At 52.8% G+C, this 19,273-nt stretch overlaps 1 protein-coding gene and 1 long non-coding RNA gene across 4 annotated transcripts; one reads left to right on the top strand and one right to left on the bottom strand.

The window, feature by feature from the left end:
• Positions 1 to 1,049: 1,049 nt before the first annotated feature.
• Positions 1,050 to 10,917, bottom strand: COPZ2 (COPI coat complex subunit zeta 2). 3 transcript variants are annotated; one of them, XM_053892730.1, is made up of 10 exons: positions 10,772 to 10,917; positions 9,936 to 10,010; positions 8,261 to 8,342; positions 7,630 to 7,721; positions 7,118 to 7,173; positions 6,334 to 6,411; positions 4,009 to 4,060; positions 3,350 to 3,388; positions 2,592 to 2,709; positions 1,050 to 1,390 (listed from the first exon to the last, which is right to left on the bottom strand). In XM_053892730.1, exons 1-9 carry the CDS (start codon positions 10,880 to 10,882, stop codon positions 2,638 to 2,640), a joined length of 657 nt encoding a protein of 218 aa, XP_053748705.1. In that variant the 5' UTR covers positions 10,883 to 10,917; the 3' UTR covers positions 1,050 to 1,390; positions 2,592 to 2,637. The 3 variants fall into 3 exon arrangements, with proteins under 3 accessions (XP_053748705.1, XP_053748706.1, XP_053748707.1); XM_053892731.1 differs by lacking the exon at positions 2,592 to 2,709; XM_053892732.1 differs by lacking the exons at positions 2,592 to 2,709; positions 3,350 to 3,388 and having other exon boundaries at positions 4,021 to 4,060.
• A 574-nt stretch (positions 10,918 to 11,491) lies between these two features.
• On the top strand, positions 11,492 to 18,238 carry LOC109247361 (uncharacterized). Its single transcript, XR_008418698.1, has 6 exons — positions 11,492 to 11,665; positions 11,946 to 12,046; positions 13,081 to 13,169; positions 13,800 to 13,932; positions 14,182 to 14,305; positions 18,167 to 18,238. It is a non-coding gene; the product is annotated as an uncharacterized LOC109247361 (long non-coding RNA).
• The last annotated feature ends 1,035 nt before the right edge of the window (positions 18,239 to 19,273 follow it).

Here is a 19,273-nt window from a genome sequence, read left to right on the forward strand (position 1 = left end):
AAGGTATCGAGGTCCCTGAGCTGTCCCGGGAGGGACCCTTAGGCACTGTAAAGGACTTACGTACAGAGACGCAGAAAGGGTAGGCGTCAGAGAAAGGGAAAAACGGGCGGTTCTGGGACGAAGCGAAAGAAGGGGAGTCACGTCTCCTAGGAAGTCGCTCCACCTTCCCGTTTTCCTCTGGGATCCCCGCCCCCTGCCCTTCTGTCCTCATCCTCCGGACCTGCAACGCTTCATTCACACCCTCTGGAACTCACTGGGTGCTCTGGACACACACGCATGGTGGGGGCTGGTTGATGCTTCCTCGCCGCCAGCCTCCAGGCCCAGCCATGGTACGCTTGCAGGGCTCAAGTGCCGAAGCTGTATGCTAGTAATAGGAATTACGCGGTACGGGTCAAGCCAAGAAAAACGGGCGTGTTGTTGCTCAGTTTGTCTAGAGGAAGCCTTACGCCCTTCCCTTTTGGAAGCTGGGAATGGAGAAAATGACGTAAAGAATCCCCAACAGGGTCACTATGTGTGTATCATCTTTTGTATTGTTTTCCCCAAATGTGCGCCATATCACCCATTAACACTTTTAAAAAAAATTTTTTTTAATGTTAATTTTTGAGAGAGAGACAGAGACAGAGCATGAGCAGGGGAGGGGCAGAGAGAAAGGGAGACACAGAATCCGAAGCAGGCTCCAGGCTCTGAGCTGTCAGCACAGAGCCCGACGCGGGGCTCGAACTCACGGACTGTGAGATCATGACCTGAGCTGAAATCGGACGCTCAACAGACTGAGCCACCCAGGTGCCCCAACCCATTATTTTGTACCGTGCCACACAATCATATTTGGGTCTTCTCATCACACACACGGGGCTCCGTGGTGTTAGTGTCACACCCCCTCAGGAAGATAAATCGTCCCCTTTCCCTTGACCCACCCCCTTCCCGATCGCGACCACAGGGTTACTGCCGGGACACCCTGGCACTGGGCATCCTGAAGATGAGCCACAGGGAGTGCAGGAGCCCTTATCAGAACTTATACACACTTCTCAGGCCAGGAGAGAAGGAGACCATTGACAGGAGACAAAGCAGGTTTATTAGGGTTCTGGGGCCAAGGATGCCTAAGGTCTGAGTTAAGGCAGCTCAGCTGGTTCTCATGGCCCAAGGGGCAGGTCAGGGCAGTGAGAAGGGGTGAGTCACTTCTGAAGCCAAATCTTTGCGTCTCAGAGTCCCTGGCCGGAGACCTCAGGAGTCAGTTCTGGGAGAGCCTAGGGGGACAGAGGGGTCTCTCCTCTCCGGAGGTCTTTCAGCTTTTGCCAGGATTGGGGAAATGCCCTGGGGGCAGGGAGCCCTGAATGCACAGCCTTCATTTCAGTAATGACCATTTAATTTGTTCCTTGGCAGACTGAAGAACCTGGGGGATAGGGAATAAGGTTGAAAGAATTGAGAGGGGTACTATCAAGCGCCTTAACACTGCAGTGAGGGCCAGGTCTACGAGCCCACTTTTCCTAAGTGTCCCTGTGACCCTTCGTCACTAGGTGGCACCAGCTCATCTCCGCCAGGCTTAAGTGGGGCTAGGCCAGCAACAGAGCAGTCCAAACTGGCTGCAGCCAGCTCCCGGCCCAGGCCGGAGCCTCCCGGGCCCTCCACCGATCGTGCCTCTGCTGCCCTGGGTGTGGCCGCAGGCCCCGTCTACCCACGGCACGCCATGCGAGCGCCCGCCCACAGTGCCACGTCTAGGCAGAGACTAGGCCCAGGCCAGACACTTCCTGTGCCCGGACACCTCAGCAAACCCCTAGCTCTGGTCTCAGCTGGCAGTGTATCCTCAACACCCCACCCAACCCGCTGCTGATGTGGCACAGCTGGCAAAGCGGGCTGGCCCAGTGCTGTCCCGGGACACCTGCACTCAGATGCGGTCATTCTCACATCCTGCTGAGGAAAACTGCCTCGGTCCGGGACTTCGACAAATGCATTCGACTGTGCACACACAGTGGCAACACGGTGGGGACCCCAGGTATGTCCTTCAGTTCATCCCTCCAGCCATCAAGCCTCATTCCCCTCCACTGAAGTCCCTTCTTCCTGCACAGTCCCCCTCCTCTCTCGGAGACAGCCCGGCCCTGGGGTTCTCCTGTAGTCCCAGCCAGAAACTTAACCTTCCCCTCATCTCGCATTCACTACCTACAGCTCCCTTGGTTTTTTTACTCAAGAATTCCATTAACTTGCCAGGTCTTCATTCTTTCCCCTTTCAGAAAAAAAATAGAGGAGCTGGGCTAAAGAGCTTTCCATGCATTTGCTTTTCTGATTCTCATAGTAACTCTAAGAGGAGCGTCCTGTGATTATGTGGGGGCCCCGAGAGGTTGGGTAACTTGCTGTGGGTCACCCAGCTTGCAGGGGGTAGGGCGGACCGTACATCCTGGGATGTACAGGATACATCCCCACCGCACCTGTGTTCTCAACTGCTCTGCTCATTGCTCTCCAACCTCTTTCTGGCCTGAAAACTGCCATGTGGCTCCCTCTTCCCGGTAAGGTGTGAGGAGGCACCAGGAACTGGGAGGAGGGAGCCGCACGGCAGTTTGCTGGAGCAGCAAAGGCAGTAAAGGAAGGGGGCAGCACACCTGGGGCTCCACACGGGCTGGCTTGGGTCCATCTCTGCCTTAGCTATCACAGCAGGAGGTAGTTAGTGCACGAGGGCAGGAAGTTCCATAAAAGCAGGATTAGTCTGGGCAGAGAGACCTGTGGGCAGACAGAATGGAGGTCAAGCAGTCGGCCTGACAAGCAGGAAGTTTGCACAGCTGTGGAACCAGTCAGGCCACAGATCCAGGAACCGGCGCCCGGCCGCACATGCATCCCAGATAGTACCATGCAGGAGACTGGCCGGGACGGGCTTTTCCACAACCAGGTCATTCAGGGGCAAGGTGGCAAGTGGCGAGTGGAGATGGTTAGATCCTGTCACAGATTTGAGGGTCCCTTAACAACCCCAGCAGAAACCCTGAACAGCAAGGGGTGAGGTGGTAGGAAAACTCCTATTTGCAATCCCTTCTGGGTTTGGGGGCCCATAAGTCCCCAGAATGCTTCGGGGGACAAGTGACCCAGCCATCTCCGGCGTGGTTGCTTACGACCCTGGTTTTTCGGCCAACTACACTAAGCCAGATGAGGTGGGTTGCTAGTAAGGCATGCATCATTTATTAATGCCCAGCTCTGTACCATCTTGGAGACTCTGGAAACCTCCACTGACTCTCTCTGAGAGACGGCCTGTCACTGCCTCATCCCTTCCCTCCTGCACCTCTAACTTCTCAGCCTCGATAGTCCCACTGGGTCCCCCTGGGAGGCTCCCTCTGTCCCATTCCTGGCCAAGGCAGACAAGGGGGCCTACCTGGGCCACGCTCTGTTCAGTCAGGCTGCTGTCATCTGCCTGCGGGGAAGCAGTGTCAGAGAGTGGTCGGACCAGGAGAGGGCATTGGGTAAAGAAAGGGAGGTGAAGGAAGGGAAAGGGGGCTTCAGAGGAGGTGGTGGGGTGCTGCAGTGGTTAGGGGAGCCAGAACTGCACCTGTATCACCGGTGAGGGGAAGGCCCACAGCCTGCAACTTGGAAGCCAGGACCCCGGGGCCCGTCAATGGGTGTATGGGGAGCAAGGGCATGAAGGGAATAAAGATGGGAGAAAAGGTTTCATCCAGACATGAGAAGCCAAACTAGGCAGGGAGGGTCTATCTGTACCTCCACTGTCCAAACTCAAGGCCAAGGCAGCCATCTGGTGCCTTTTGGTGACTTACTTTCTTTCCCCAGTCCATACTTGCCACTGGGGAGGATGGTGAGGTACTTGGGAATTCTAAAGGGGGGAGGGCAGGAGGAGATCGCTTGTACTAACTGCCATCCCCCGCCCCCCCGCCAAAAAAAAAAAAACCTAGTAGTTGCTTCTGCTGGAAGAGCCTGGGTTCCTAGCATCCCGCCTGCACCAGGAGGATAGGAGGTGGGGAGGGTGGGAAGGGCAGCCTGGGGGAGATGGGAGTGAGGGGCATGTAGGAAAATTCTTACCCTAAAATTCACCTTCTGGATCACTTGCTGGGGGTCGCTCTCCAGAATCACACTACAAGAGAGAAACCAGGAGGAAAATCAATGCCATGACACTCCCCTCTGCCTCTTCTCCCTGCTAAGCCTCCTCCCTCTGACCCCCACCCCCCTCACTGCATCCTGCAGCAGCCCCCCTCCCGGGGGCCCCTCCCCCTGGTATTCCTCAGCCAGAACTCTCCCTTACTATGGACAGCCCTCAGCTTTGGTTCCTCTCCACAGCAAACCTGGTCACACACTTGGTTGTCACTGGGCAAAAGCTTTGAAACGGGGTGAGGGCAGGCCGGTCTAGAATGGTCAGAGGGTCAAAAGCAGAGACCGAAAACCTTTGAGCTCTGAAAAGTTCTATTTGCATTCTGGGTGTAGGGAGGGATTCAGATGCGGTGAAGGGAGGCCCCTGGGGATCCCATTTTGTTTCACTCTTATTCTATGCCACAGGGCCATGCTGTACACGAAAGTAGCGGGACAGGTAAAATAAGAATCTGCCTTCCGTTTCGATAGACCCAAGTTTCAAGGCTTTGCTCAGTTTTGCTCAGTCTTTCACAACACAGCGGGGGCACTGTGCTTCAGGGTGCAGGTGTGAGGGCTGGTCACTGTGGGTGGGACAGAGGCAGTGGGATTGACTGAGTGCCCCTCTTTACTCAATGAGGCTCCTCCAATGCAGATGCCAAGTTTTTCTTTCATACCAGTCCCAGGGAAGTGAACAGATACTTCTCGAAGAGCTTCTTCCAGGCCCTATCGCTGGGGCACCTGGCAGCTCCTCACCAGAGATCCTTTCACCCATAAGACAGAAATATCCCGGGGTGCCTGGGTGGCTCAGTCGTTAAGGGTCCGACTTTGGCTCAGGTCATGATCTCGCCGTTAGGGAGTTCGAGCCCCACGTCGGGCTCTGTGCTGACAGCTCGGAGCCTAGAGTCTGCTTCGGATTCTGTGTTTCCCTCTCTCTGCCCCTCCCCAATTCGTGCTCTCTCAAAAATAAATAAACATTAAAAAAAAAAAAAGCAGAAACATCCCAGCCAAGGTTCCAGTTCTGGCACTGTCTCAACTGACATTCCCTGATTTTCCTTGGAGGGAAACTGAGTTCCTCAGGGGGGCTCAGAGACCTGGAGGCATATAAAGCTTACATCCTCCCTTCCAAGGGCTCTTCCAAGGCCCTGCACTTCATTTCATATTTGTAATAGTGTGTGCATTTGTGTGTGTGTGTGCGCGCCGCGTGTGTGGCTGTGTTCCTTAAAGAGGTTCCACCAAACTGCATATACTTCCGGTCCCACGAAGCCTGGGTCTTATCCCACTCACTTTGGGGTTCTGGCAATTAGCACAAGGCCTCGCCTCAACAGGCAGTCGACAGAGAGGGAAGGAGGAGGGAAGGAGAAAGGAGTCCCGCCGTACCCCATCTCCCAGAGTGTGTGTGATGGTACAGTGTCGTGGAAAGAGCACAGTCTCTGGAACCATGCACATGGTGTTTGATCCTGGCCCTGCTGCTCCCTAGTCATGGGACCTTGGAAAGGTCCCTTGAATTTCTGAACCTCTGTTTCCTCATCTCTAAAATGGATGTTATGAAAGAGGCATGTTTTTAAGGTGATTGGTTTCTGTTATCCTTTGCCCCAGAGCCAGAATTTCCTTTTCTCCCTCAATATCAACGCCCCACCCCATGGAAATTCACTAATCAACCCTTCTCGCAAGAGCTCCCGGCTTCCCACGAACATCCTAGCATAGCGGTAGCACAGCAGTTTATTGAACGAGAGCCCAGAGCCGTGAACTTCACCTGCCTCGCCTCATGGAATCCCCACAGCCTATGAGGAAGGTAGTCAGTCCCCTATCCCCATCGGAAAGATGAGGAAAGGAAGGCTGAGGCAGAATGAGCAGTGGCCCAGGTTACGCATCTAGCTGAGGTTAGAATGGAGCTCTAAGAGCGGGAGGTACGCAGGCAGTAGGGAGCAGGATGGAGATCTTCCAGAGAGGGGCAGGGGCCTGTGCTGCCCCTTTTTTTCTGGGCACTGGAGATCAAACCATTCCCCCAAACCCTGCCTTTCAACAGTCTGCCAGAGTTCAGCATCAGATGACTTTCTTGTTTGCTTGACTTGGGCCAACACTGAAATCAACCTCCATCCTCGTGAGTGGGGTGGGGGGATGGGAGCACTGGGAATATGCCGGGGTGGGGGGCAGGGAGGGAAGAGTTGGCCAGAGAGCCAACAGGGTGCTTGGTACAATCTAGTGCCGTTGACCCTCAAAGGCACCTCCTGCTGTGAGTGTCCCTGAGCAGCCCCTCTTCTCTCCGGCCCTGGTCCTCACCCGCCATCCACAATCTCGTCCAGCACCAGGAAGGCTCCGTCCATGTTCTCCAGCAACCAGCGCTTCTCCACGTTCTTCCTGAAGGCAGACAAAGCTCCTGGCTGTAAGGAGCTGCGTTTCTGCCTAGACGAGGCAGACTCTCTCTCCTTCCACCCATCCCCCCACCCCACCCCCAGCAAGCACTGGGGAGAACACCAAGGGCAGTGAGGGAGCGCCTAGGCAAGGGATTCCTGAGCAGAGGACAGGTCTGCTTCCTTAGGCCCTCCTCTGCCCGACCTCCCACACGCGGGGCATTGACATTACACCCCCCGAGTGACCCCTAATGCATTTCATGGCTAGGTTAGATGTCACAGCCATACTATACTTGATTGTCTCGACTGTGGACATTTATTGTTGGATTATCCTGGTTTGCTTTACCCAAGCCATGTTCACTGGGATAGATACCAGGTAACTGAATGGGGAGGCAGTGGAAACCACCCTGGACTTCAAGGAAAAAAAACAAAACAAAACGGAATTTGGGTCTCTGTTCTGATGTAAACAGATTGCAACCTCAGGCAAATCACCCAGCTTCTCTGGACCTCATTTTCTGGCCAAACCCTCCGGTGGCTCTGCTCTAGGTGATACCGCAGTGGTCCTGGGAAGGGCAGGGGCCTTGAGGCGGATGCTCTGGCTCCAGTCTTAGTCTTTTGGGGACTTCAGGAGGAAAGCAGAGGAAGGGCCCTGCCTCTGTGATCTATCAAGGCCTGGGGGATGAGGGCCTTGGAGGGCAGAGGACCTCACTCACCTTAACACGTGGTTCAGGGACTCAAACAGGCAGGTGAGGACAGACATGAGCATCAGCTGAGGATGGGTGGAGACGGGAGGAGGAAAACACGAGAGCTTGAGGTCGAGAAGGCCAAACGGAGAATCCAGAGCCTACCTGTGTGGGCAGCTGTCCCTTTCCAGAGAGGACAGGGCTGGAGACTGAGTGCAGCTGGACCTCAGGCGTGCGTGCCTCCCTGGCATGGGCTGAGAAGCACTGGAGTGCCCCACTGTGGGACACTGAGTGTACCCTTCCCCAGTGATATTTTAAGGAAGGAGCAAAGACTCCCTGCAGAGGACTTCATTTCTGGTTCCCAAGGACACTAAGAGGCACCGTGGATATGTACCATCCCAGAAGGAGCCACTTCTGGCTGCTCCCCATCCCCCAGAGCCTAGAAGGAGGGGTACCAATGAGGAGCCTTCAGAACCCAGCTTCTACCCCGGAGCCCAAGCCGTAGACAGACCCTCCTCATCACCCCAACCTCCTGAATTCACCTCATTCTCGTGGGAGGAGCCCACCACATACAGGAAGAGGTCAATGCTGCTCTTGTAGACGATGGTCATGCCCCCGAAAAATGCAATCTCACCTAGAAGTAGAGGGGGCTTTCAGGTCTGGCCACCTCTGCCGGGTCCCTCCGCCTGATCGCCAGCTCTGCCGGTCTCCCCCTTTTTCCTCCTTTTTCCAAGGAACCCTTGACAAGACTAGCGCAAGGGACACTACCACCGGGCTGCTGTGTGTCCTTTCCTCCAGGCTCTACCCTATTTCTAGAGATCACCTCATTCTGAGGAGTCAACAAATCCAGTGCAGGGTTGACTTTCACCCCCCGCCCCCTCCCCCCCACTATGCGCAATGCCTCGTGGGGACATACAATGCCACTGGCCTCTTCTGCCGAGAGAGAGGTCTTGCCGTGTTGGGGGGTGGGGTGGGGGGGTAGAGCGGGATCGGGAGTGAAGGTTCCCTACAGGAAGGGAGAGAATAACAGCTGGGAAGGAGAGGAAAAAGAACCTCTGAGAAAAAAGGGGGTGGCCTGTGGGTACGTATGGCTGGTAGGGACAGATGTGTCCAGATGGAGAGGACGGTGAAGTGTATCTGAGAGTTCTGAGCAAGGAAGAGGCAGACACTTACTGTCAGTTCGGCTGGTCTTGCTGAAGACATTTTTCTCAAAGGCCATCTGCTCCTTCAAGGAGGGGAATGTATCATCATAATACTATGAGAAAGGGAAGGAGAAGGGGTGACAGGTTTCCACAGAGCCTGGATCCTTCCTGGACGGGCGGCAGAGAATGTAGGTGCTGGCCAGCCAGAGCCCCATCTCCTCTGTTTGTTGCCCTTTAGGCCGTATGCTCGCTGTTTCCCCATAGACACAAATTTTAAGCAAAGAACGTCGTAAGAAGTAGAGGAATTTTAAGCCCTGCCTTTCGGAGCCCTCTCCTGATTTCCTGGCGGCTTTTGGCCATTTGGCAGATGTGCTGTGCGCTAAGGACTGGGGTGGCCACTAGGTCCCACCGTTTCTACAGGAAGCGGAGGCTGCAGGAAAGATGGCAAGAGCCAGGGGGCCCTTGCGACAACCATCACCGTCATGACAGCTACTTTATTATCCCCATTTTGTTGATGGGGAAGTTGAGGCATGAAGAAATCAGATGATCTCCCCCAACATCTCCTAGTTGTAAGGGGCAGAGCCAAGCATGGTCTGACTGTAGACAGGGGAAGGCTAAGTATTTAAGGGAACGTTCCCAGCACCCACCGGCTAACTAAATCAATGCTTTCGTGTTTGGCTTTGGTGAGCCCGGTTCTCTGACTCAGTTTCTTAATCTGAACAGGGATGGGTCCTGCTGGGAAGAGGCCCTAGAGCCTAGGCATTGCTGATCCACGTCTGATCATCTGCTGGAGCACGGTGTGGTCGGCTGAGCTTTCAGCGTTCTGGATGTGGATTTTGCCACTTGATAGTCCCCTCTGCAGGCATCTTAGTCGCCTCCCTGCTGGCCACTGCTGTGGCGAGCAAGCTCATTTGAATACCAGGAAGACAAAAAGCTTCAGTCCCAAACAAACAAACAAACAAACAAACAAACAAACAAACAAACCTAGAAGGCATTTCTTAGCTAGTTGAGGTGCCATAGCCCTGCTGTAGCTGATTGTGTTGACGACAGACATTAATTTTCTGGATTATCCTAGTTCGGTTCCCCCAGGCCACGGAGGACAGATACCGGACAACTGGATGGTTGGCGTAGTGAAAATCACCCTCCCGAGCTTCAGGTCGGAATACCTGAGTTCAGATCTGTGTTCTGATAGTGATACTTGTGACCTCAGGCAACTCATTTGGCTCTCTAGACCACACTGTCTTCATTTATGAAACGAAAGAGTTGGATCGTCTGGTCTCTAAGATCTCTAAGCTACGTTCTCAGACTTCTCCGACTAAATCCTCAGTGTTTACCAAACTGTAGGAGAAAAGTGGAGGTTGCCTCTTTAGAGTTGGGGACTAAGACTCCTCGGTTCCAAGCTCAACACTCCACTGACCCCTCAGGAGATCCCTTCCATGCCCAAGGTCCAGCTGGCCAGTGGAAAGAATGGTAAGAAGACACTTCAGGGAATGTGAGTGGAAAGAGGGGACTTCAGGGGCCGGCAGTCTGACAAGGCAGGAGGATGCACAGAATGATCTTTGGAGGGGGTCTAAGCCCGGCTGCTCTGAATCACAGAGCCCACAGTGGGGTCCTCCTGAGAGGGGAGTCAGCTGGGATGGGGACTTCTGTTTTGGGGGCTGGAGCACCGTGTGTTCAGGGGCCTTCTGGTGAGGGTGGGAGGTTACCTTGGCTAGGAGGCGGTGTCCGTCATTATCTAGGATGAAAACAGCCTTGACGGTGTAGAGGGAAGGTTCCTGCAACTGACACCAGGGGAGAGCTCCGTTGGCTCCTGACTCAAGGCAGACACCCTGCCATTGGCTCTATGGCATCTGCTGGCCCCAGGGGTCCATCCTCAGGCTCCAGCGACCCCAAAGGTCCGCAGCTGGTTCTGGCCCAACCCTGTGCTACACGGGCCAACTCCAGCGCCTGCTCCACTCCCAGGCAGATGTTCCACTGCAGGCCCCGGGTGGGCGCTGTGCCCATTGGGTGCAGAAGGTCCGTCCGGGCCCAAGTTCTGTCATGCACTGACTGCTCCAGAGCCCGAGTCGGAGTGTATCACAGAACCTGGGCCGGGGGGACAGCGGCGCCGAGCCTCCTCCTTCCAGCGAACCCCGGGCCGAGGCTGGACCCGCGCTCTCAGCGCGCCCCCAGCCCCCTGGCCCGGGGAGGGGGGCTCCAGAAGCACGCACGTCAGCCGACGGCCCGTGGGACCTGGAGTCCCGGGCCGCCGCGCCACTCCTCACCCCTCCCGGCGGAACCTCGGGCCACCCCCACCCCCAAGCCGTGCCCATCACCTCTCCGAACTGATCCAGAACTTCACCCCACGCGCGCTCAAGCCGGGCCTCCTCGCGGGTCTGCGCCCGTAGAACTTTTTATCCCCTGCCCTGGCCCGGGCCCCCTTCCCGGGCGGGGGCCCCAAGTTCCCGGGCGCGGGGGCGCGGGCCGTGAGTTGGCGGACCCCCCCACCTCCCCCCAGCCCAGCTCCCGCCGCCCGGGACCCCGGCGCCCGCCCGCTCCGTACCCGCAGCCCCGCCGGCTCCCCGGCTCTGGCTGGCGGCGCCGGGCCCCCGGCCTGGGCCGCCGCGGCCCCCTCCCCCGGGTGCGGACGTGGCCAGGCCTCCGGCCGCTGCATTCCGCTCGCCGCCTCGCGCTGACAGCGCCGCCCGCCGCCCCGCCTCCGCCCGCCCGGCCCGCCCCCCGGAGGCCACCGCCTGCGCCGTCCCCGCGGCCCGCAGGCCTGTCGCCCTCCCCCTGTGCCCCGCTGTGCGTGTCTTTTCCTGTTCCCGGTGGTCCTTTCCTGCCTCTTGCCCTCCCCGCTCTGCCTTCCCGCCCACTCCGCGCTGCGCCCCGCAGCCCAGCTCCCTTCACCCCACTCCTGCCCTCTCTCCTCCTCCGCTCCTCGCTCCTCTGGGTTCGGCCAAGTCCAGAGCTCTCCGAAGCCTCAGGCTGCCCCGGGACCAGCCCTGCTTTCCCCTCCTGCCTCCCCTCTGGCCCGTGAGTTGGGTTTGCGCGGGTGTGCGCAGGCTGTCCTGGGGCCAAAGCCCAGTTTTGTCTCTTGACGCCTGGTAGATAACTCGGGGACACGTATCTCGAATCATCCTTCGGGTCTCAGGGGAAGGTTCTAGGAGTGAAAGCAGACAAGAACAGTTCTGGGGAGACCCTTTTATGCAAAATACTTTCTCCCACTCCTCAGGAAGGGAGCCGAGGTCCCTTCCTCCCCCCCCTCCCCCCCTCCGCCGAATCTCTCAAGACACAGGACAGTTTTGTGGCAGGACAGATGCCTAGCAGCACGAGTGCTTCACCAGGCATCAGGCGTTGCCATGCTTTGGGTTCTTTGGTCTAAATATACCGGAGTTCAAACGTTCACTTCCGGATACTTAAGGCCAGTGGGAAATTCACACTCCAGAGGTACAAAGTGGGTGGTACTTACCCGTTTACCCCTAACAACACCATGCAGGTATTTTGCATTTAAACACTGTTACAGGCGTTACCAAATGTAACTCACACGTGTGAGGGAGGTACTGTCACCCACATTTTAAGGGGTGGGGAGATTCAGGTTTTGTGTAACCTTATCAGGATGGTGTAGCTAATAAAGACTTCAGTTGACTGGGGATGGGAACCAGGGTTCAAGCTCAACGTTGGTTGTCCCTTCTTCTCAAGGCCTCTTACCCTGTGTACTGCACTCACTCATCCAGATGCCTGTCAAGGGGACTCTTCCTCTGCTGAGAAAGATCTTCTCACTATTCAAGTGTCACCTTCATCACCAAAGGGAACCTAACCCATGGAATCTAACTTGGTAGGTCTCTCCTGTCACATTCTCTGTCTCAGCACTCTATTTATTTAATTTATTATTACTCTTTATTTATTTTATTTTTTTAAGATTTTATTTATGTATTGTAAGTTTATTTACTTTGAAAGAGAGAGAGCTGGGGAGGGGAAGAAAGAAAGGGGAAAGAGAGAGAGAGAGAGAGAGAGAGAGAGAGAATCCCAAGTAGGCTCTGCACTGCCAGCACAGAGCCTGATGCAGGGCTTGAACTCATGAACCGTGAGATCATGCTCTGAGCTGAAATCTAGAGTCAGACACTTAACCAACTGAGCCACCCAGGTGCCCCTTATTATTATTATTTTTTGAAAGAGCGAGAGGGCACAAGTGAGCGAGGGGCAGAGAGAGAGAGAGAGAGAGAGAGACTCTGGGATCACCCAAAGTGGGGCTTGTTTTCACTGAAAGCAGGGCTTTGCTGACTTGAAGTGAGGCTCCTGCTCACCCTAAACATGACTTGAGCTCACCCAATGCAGGGCTCGAACTCACAAACCACTCACGACCTGAGCTGAAATCAGATGCTTAACCGACTGAGCCACCCAGTTGCCGCTATTTTTTTTAAATTTTCAAACCAAATTCGTCTTTTTCTTTCTTTTTTTCTTTTTAAGTTTATTTATTCTTTTGGGGGGGGGGGAACAGAGAGAGAGAGAGAGAGAGAGAGAGAGAGAGAGAGAGTCCCAAGCAGGCTCTGCATTATCAGAGAGGAGCCCAACAAAGGACTCAGACTCACCAACCTGTGAGATCATGACCCGGGCAGAAAACAAGAGCTGGCTGCTTAACTGACTGAGTCACCCAGGTGCCCCGAGTTATTATTATTCTTTAAATAGGCTCCATGCCCAACGTGGGGCTCGAACTCATGGCCCTGAGATCAAGAGTTGGATGCTGTACCAACTTGAGCCAGCCAGGGGTGCCTCCCTAGTGATTTCTTACATTGTACCTTTCTCAATCTCTGAATATCGTCTTTATGAATTTACTTACGTACAAATGTGTATGGTCCTTCTCCCCAACAGGCTTTGAGTCCTAGGAGAAGAGAGATAATGTGTCTGTGTTGTTCACTGTGGAATCCCTGGGTCCCTGGACAGGGCCTCCCATGTGACAGGTACTTAATAAGCATTTGTTGGGGTGCCTGGGTGGCTCGGTTGGTTGAGGGTCTGACTCTTGATTTCAGCTCCTGTCATGATCCTAGGGTCATGGGATAAAGCCCTCTGTCAGGCTCTGCACTCTGCCTGGAGCCTGCTTGAGATTCTCTCTTTCTCCCTCTGCCCCTCTCCTCCTGCTCTTACTCTGTCTTTATAAAATAAAAAAAAAAAATTTTTTTTTAAAGCATTCGTTAAGTCAATGAGTAAATGAATTCAGGATGAGGAAGATAGTACATAGTCACAGACTACCTATTTTATTTTATTTGTATTTTTTTTAATGTTTATTTTTGAGAGAGAGAGACAGACAGAGTTCAAGCGGGGGAGGGGCAGAGAAAGAGGCAGACACAGAATGGAAGCAGGCTCCATGCTCCGAGCTGTCAGCACAGAGCCTGACTCGGGGCTGGAACTCACAGGCTGCAAGATCATTACCTGAGCTGAAATTGGACTCTCCACCGACGGAGCCAGGCAACCGCCCCCCCCCCCCCCCCACCGACCACGTATGTTAAACAAATAATAATAAAAACATGCTTATCAGTGAAACCAGATTTTACGTGCTGCAAAAATGTTTATTGAGTGCTTACTGTGTACAGGTACTTTTCCAGTCATTGGGATGCAATAGTGGACAAAGCAAAACAAAATCTTTGCTTTCGTGGAGCTGATATTCAAGAGTTTGTGTGTGTGTGCACGCATTTCTGTGGGGAACAGAGGACACAGATAAATTAGGTATTACGTGAGTTGGTGATGACTGCTAGGAAGAAAAATAAAGCAGGAATGGGGATCAGGAATGTGAAGGGGTGTGGAGTGAGGGCAGAATGCCACTTTCATTAGGGTCATTTGAGAAAGTCTTCAAGAAGGTGACATTTGAACAAAGAACTGAAAGTGAGAGAGCGAGCCATGCAAGCACCTGAGGAAAACATCTGCCGAACCTCTTTCTGTGATGATTTAGAAGACACATCTGAATCTTTCTTGCAGGCTATCAGAGTTATAATAGTGAACATGAATCAACACTATTTGGTGCAATGGGGGAGAAGACGCAGTCTTTTATTTGTTTGGATTCCAGATCATCAGAAGTTATGTCAACGGTCATGCTGGCTCGGTATGTAATAAAAAAAAAAAAAAAATACTGATTTGATTATTTCAATGCCTTAATGGTTTTGGCAGCTAGTTCATTTTTAGCTCATATTTACAAGGACAGCATTGAAAAGCCTCCAGGGGGCATTTCCTAGCCTCTGTGTGGCATATGGTCCCCACAGTGGGAGAGGGTCAGCTTGCAGAAGAGGGGAGGGAAGGAGGCCAAGGAAGTCAGGGGACTTAGGGAGCCTGTGTGGCTCCAAGGGGAATGGGGGTGGGGTGATAGGGGTGGAGGTGGGAGAGCTGGTTACAGGACAGTCGACCAGAAGGCACTAGAGAGGGGCATAGGGGCTGGGATGAAAGAGAAGAAGGCCCTGGAAGGAAGCTCAGGAACCACAAAATCCTCCTCACTGCCGCCTCTTCCACCTTGGTTGTTGTTAATCCTTATAATCACCAGGATCTCTTGACATGTTTACGTGCTGTGGTGAAAAAGTGCGTTCAGAGGCCTCAAGTTGAACTTTTCCGGGAAGAGATTCCCCCCAGTGATGTTCTTTCTCTAAAGTCTCTCAGCAGAGACCTCAGGATTCCTTTCTGTCCTCCGGGCCCCAGGGTGCCCCTTTAACGTGGTTCTATGTAAAAATACCAGCTCAGTGAGCCCAGGGGGCAGGTCAGTGTCCTACAGAGCATTGTCCCAAGAGGACTTCACAGCATAAGCTGGCAGCACCTAAGAAGCCTGCAAATGTAGCGGATGGGAAGCAGCTGGAGAGCCTCCCTGGAATGAGGAAGCCAAAGCTGTGTTCAAAAAGAATGCAGCCTCTTATTTCCCTGCTCTTTGCTCCCTTAAGGGTGGTGCCTTTGGAGATGGGGGGGGGGGGGGGGAGAGGCGGGGATGGACGGTTGAGGGGCTGGGCACAGCTCTAACCAGCTAGAGTCGGAATGGATTCAAATGGGCTCCCCTCTGGGCCTTAGTATATCTTGGAGGTGAGGCCATTTTGTTTCCTCTGACTCACTCTCCTGCTGCCACATTTCTGTGCTGTCCTAGGATTTGGGCATCTGTTCTTGTGTGACAAGAAGAAACAGCTCCCTTGGGTAACAGCCTCTCTCTCTCTTTTTCTTGCTATAATGTCAAGAGGGGGAGGTGTGTGTGGAATGCGAGGTGTGGATGTGTGAGCTTGTGGCATCTTCCAGAGAGAAGACGAAAGCTTCCATGCTCTGTCTGCAGGATGAATTCCAGTTGACCATCCTAAGGACAGTTCACGTTTCTTCAAGGCGTTGCCTTCTGTGGGATAATAAGGTTGTAGAGTGGGTGGAGAGTTGGGCAAGAAAGGAGCCTCATGCTCCGCGTTACCCAGTCACAGGTGGCTTTGTTCTTTATTTAAAAAAAAAAACACAAAACTTTTTTTGAGAGAGAACCAGCGAGGGGGGGGGGGAGGGGGGAGTGGCGGGGGGTAGGGACAGAGGCTCTTAAGCTGATTCTGTGCTGACAGCAGAGAGCCCGATGCAGGGCTCAAACACACCAACTGTGAGATCATGACCCGAGCCAAAGTCAGACTCTTAACTGAGTCACCCAGGCGCCCCCATAGGTGGCTTTATACACAGGATCTGACTTTTTTTTTTTTTTTTTTTTAAGTAGGCTCGGGGCACCCGGCTGGCTCAGTTGGTTAAGCATCCAACTTTGGCTCAGGGCATGATCTCACAATTCATGAGTTCAAGCCCCACATCGGGCTCTGTGCTGACACCTCGGAGCCTGGAGCCTGCTCCAGATTTTGTCTCCCTCTCTCTCTGCCCCTCCCCGTTCACGCTCTGTCTCTGTCTCAAAAATAAACATTAAAAAAAAAAAAGTAGGCTCCATGCCCAACATGGGCTTGAACTCATGATCCTGAGAGCAGGCGTTGCATTGCTCTACCAACTGAGTCAAGCAGGCGCCCCACAGGATCTGATTTTTAAACCTTGTGAATCTGTATGTTGTTATCTCCATTTAGCTCAGGAGGGCCCAACAAGTGAGTGGGAGAGCCAGATTTTTGAACCCAGCTCTGAGTCCAAAACACCCACCCTTCCCACCTCACAATAGCACCTCCCCGAAATTTACCCAACATTGTTGGGGGACAATGTGGTGAGACATACAGAAAGGCTGAACTCAGCTTCATAAATTGTTACCAAGACGTGAATGAACAATGAGGTGTTTTCATTGGCTAATTCCAGGAGGAGGGCATTTTAGGACTGGGAAAGAAAACATCCTAAAATCAGGTGGGGATTCGAGTCTGTGCTTGTGCATTACCACTGCTGTTCTTTTTTTTACCCAATTTGGATTCTTGCTCCGAGCTAGCTAGCGATTCTCTACTTTGGCTGCACATAAGAATCACCTGAGGAGCTTTTACAAAATCCTGATGCCCAGGGCTGCTCTGGGAGATTCAGACTTAATTGGTTGGGGGTGGGACCTGGGCATTGATATTTTTTACAAGCCCCCCGGATGATTCTAATGTGCAGCCAGGGTTGAGAAGCAATCTTCTAAGACAGCGGAGGAAGAGGTGCACAGGGAAGAGGCGGGCTTGCCAAGAGCTTTACCTCTTTTGAGGGTTTAATGGTAACAAGCTTGCTAATGATGTTTACCATGTTAAGAAAGGAGGCCAGATGTCTGGATTAGGTGGAAAACTAATTGATTTCTTTGCAAGACATGCTAACATTTAGTATTGACAGGATGTAATCCTAGAATCTCTCAGAAGGGCTGTAAGGAAATCTCAGGCAGTCATCTATTACACTCCCCTGGATTAGATGGAAGTTGGAGAGTGAGGAATGTTTATATAGATGAGCAACATTTCAAAACATTTTTTAAAAAAGGAAAAAGAACGGGCAACCAGAATAGCAGAAAGACTGGATTTCCCTTTAGGGGAAAAAAGCAATTCCTGCTATTCCAGAAGAAATGCAATCCCTTCTCTGAGCGTTTCCTGGCAGGTGTCCTCCTCCCAGGATGACTGGAGGATGGATGTGCCTGCTGGTGGCAACAGCTTTTTCCAAGGAGGAAGCCGGGTCAACAGGGATATAACCCAGATGAGTAGAGAATTCAGTGTATAGTTAGCGGGCTCTTCGATTACGTTAAATCCCTGTGCATTAGAACGAACTCTCTTCCTGGCTTCCCACTGCCTTCTCTCCCAAGAAGTCTCGAGTCACACGGGCAAGGCCTGGTTTTTCTGATGGCTCTCAGCCTCTCCCTTAGGGAGGGGAATGCATGTGCTCACTTTTTCCAGTGGTCTTCTCAGTCTGATTTAATGGATATACCAGGACTGATGACACATCAGCATGGGATTGTTCTTTTGCTTCTTGGGTAATTGTCCTATTAACAGCTGTCCAAAGCAAAGGAGGGGGAGAGGATGCCGGGGGAAGGGAGGGCGGTGGCTTCCTCGCTGAAGGACACACGCCCTGGATGTCACAGGGTTAATCAGTGGGTTCTGGGAAGGAGGTTTGCACCTGCTCAGACTTGATCTGGAACTCTAGACTGAGTAGAAGACAGTGTTTTGATCTGATCTTCTCTTGCTACCCAAGGGGTATTAAATATCCAGGACGCCCACACCCTGCCAGGCCTAACTGCCTGCTGCTGATTGAGACCGTCTCTACATCTATATCCTCCTCAGCCCTTGCAATGGGCTGGCTGTTCTTTGTCTTTCGTTCTTCCTTCCCACCCTTGAGTAACTGCTGAGCAGGAAACTTTATCCAGTCATTCTTTAACCCAATCATACGGTTCCTGATCCACCTCCCTCCCACTGTACGTTCAAAGAATTATTATACGCATTGAAGCGCGGTACTAGAAGTTGGCAGGCAAAAGGAAATGACGGGGACAGAGTGGGGACAAACAAAAGACTTTTCCACACCTCTCCCATCCCTTCTCTAGGGATTAACAAGGAGCCCCTCCGGTTCTCCGTGCTTGCTACTCCCTCGACTTCCAGGACCCCAGAAAGGAAAGGAGAGGAGATGATGGGTGAGTGCTATCTCCACAAACTCGAGTCCTTCAAAGTGACCAAATGAATTCAGGCTTTCAAAGTGATGTGATGATATCATGTGTTATCTCCCCAGCGTGGCCTTCCCACCTAAAACTGCCATTTCATTTCAGTGAATATACTGAATATATACTTAATATATATACTGAATATTTACCTCCATGGTCTTATGAATTCAGGGGCTTAACAGTCCCCCATTTCCTTGGCAACGTGCCATGTCCTTTAAAACCACGTCTTCCACGGTATTAATTTCTGCTTTTAGCAGGAACTTTTTTTTTTAAATGATCATTTATTTTTGAGAGAGAGAGACAGAGAGAGACAGAGGGTGAGGAGGAGAGGGACAGAGAGAGGGAGAACGGAACCGGAAGCAGGCTCCAGACTCCAAGCCATCAGCACAGAGCCCTACGTGGGGCTCGAACTCATGAGCCATGAGATCATGGCCTGAGCTGATGTCAGATGCTTAACAGACTGAGCCACCCAGGCGCCCCTTTTAGCAGGAACTTCTAATCACAGGCCTGCCTGCTTCAGTTCTTCAATTATTCAGTTTATCGTCTATTTCATCCCTGGTACTGCTCTCAGGTTTTGGAGACTCAACAGTTAATGCACAGAATTCTAGTCATCATGGAGTCTACATTCTAGCATTTGCTGGGAGACAATGGTAAAACGAATAAGAAGATGTGGTCTCTGAATCAGAATCTTCCAGATGCAGAAGTACCTCAGCAGTTTTTTAAGGATTGGATGAATGGACGCTGGTGTACCTTTCTGAATGAAATGTTAAAAGTGCTTTAGAATCTGCGAACCGCCCCAAAGCAAGCCTCCTAACTCTAGAAACATCTGAGGATTCCATGTTTTTATCTGAAGAGTCAGTGGTTGGCCTTCTCCTTAGTTGTACAAGAACCAATGCTTTGCCCACTAGATTACAAGGAGCGTCCTGGGCTCAGGCATTTGAGTTGATGCCTCTTTGTCCCACAGCTGAGAACAAAATACTACGAACTTCAACT

The sequence above is a fragment of the Panthera pardus genome, unplaced genomic scaffold, assembly GCF_024362965.1.
Source record: "Panthera pardus isolate Hobbes unplaced genomic scaffold, ASM2436296v1 HiC_scaffold_3, whole genome shotgun sequence".
NCBI lineage: Eukaryota > Metazoa > Chordata > Mammalia > Carnivora > Felidae > Panthera > Panthera pardus.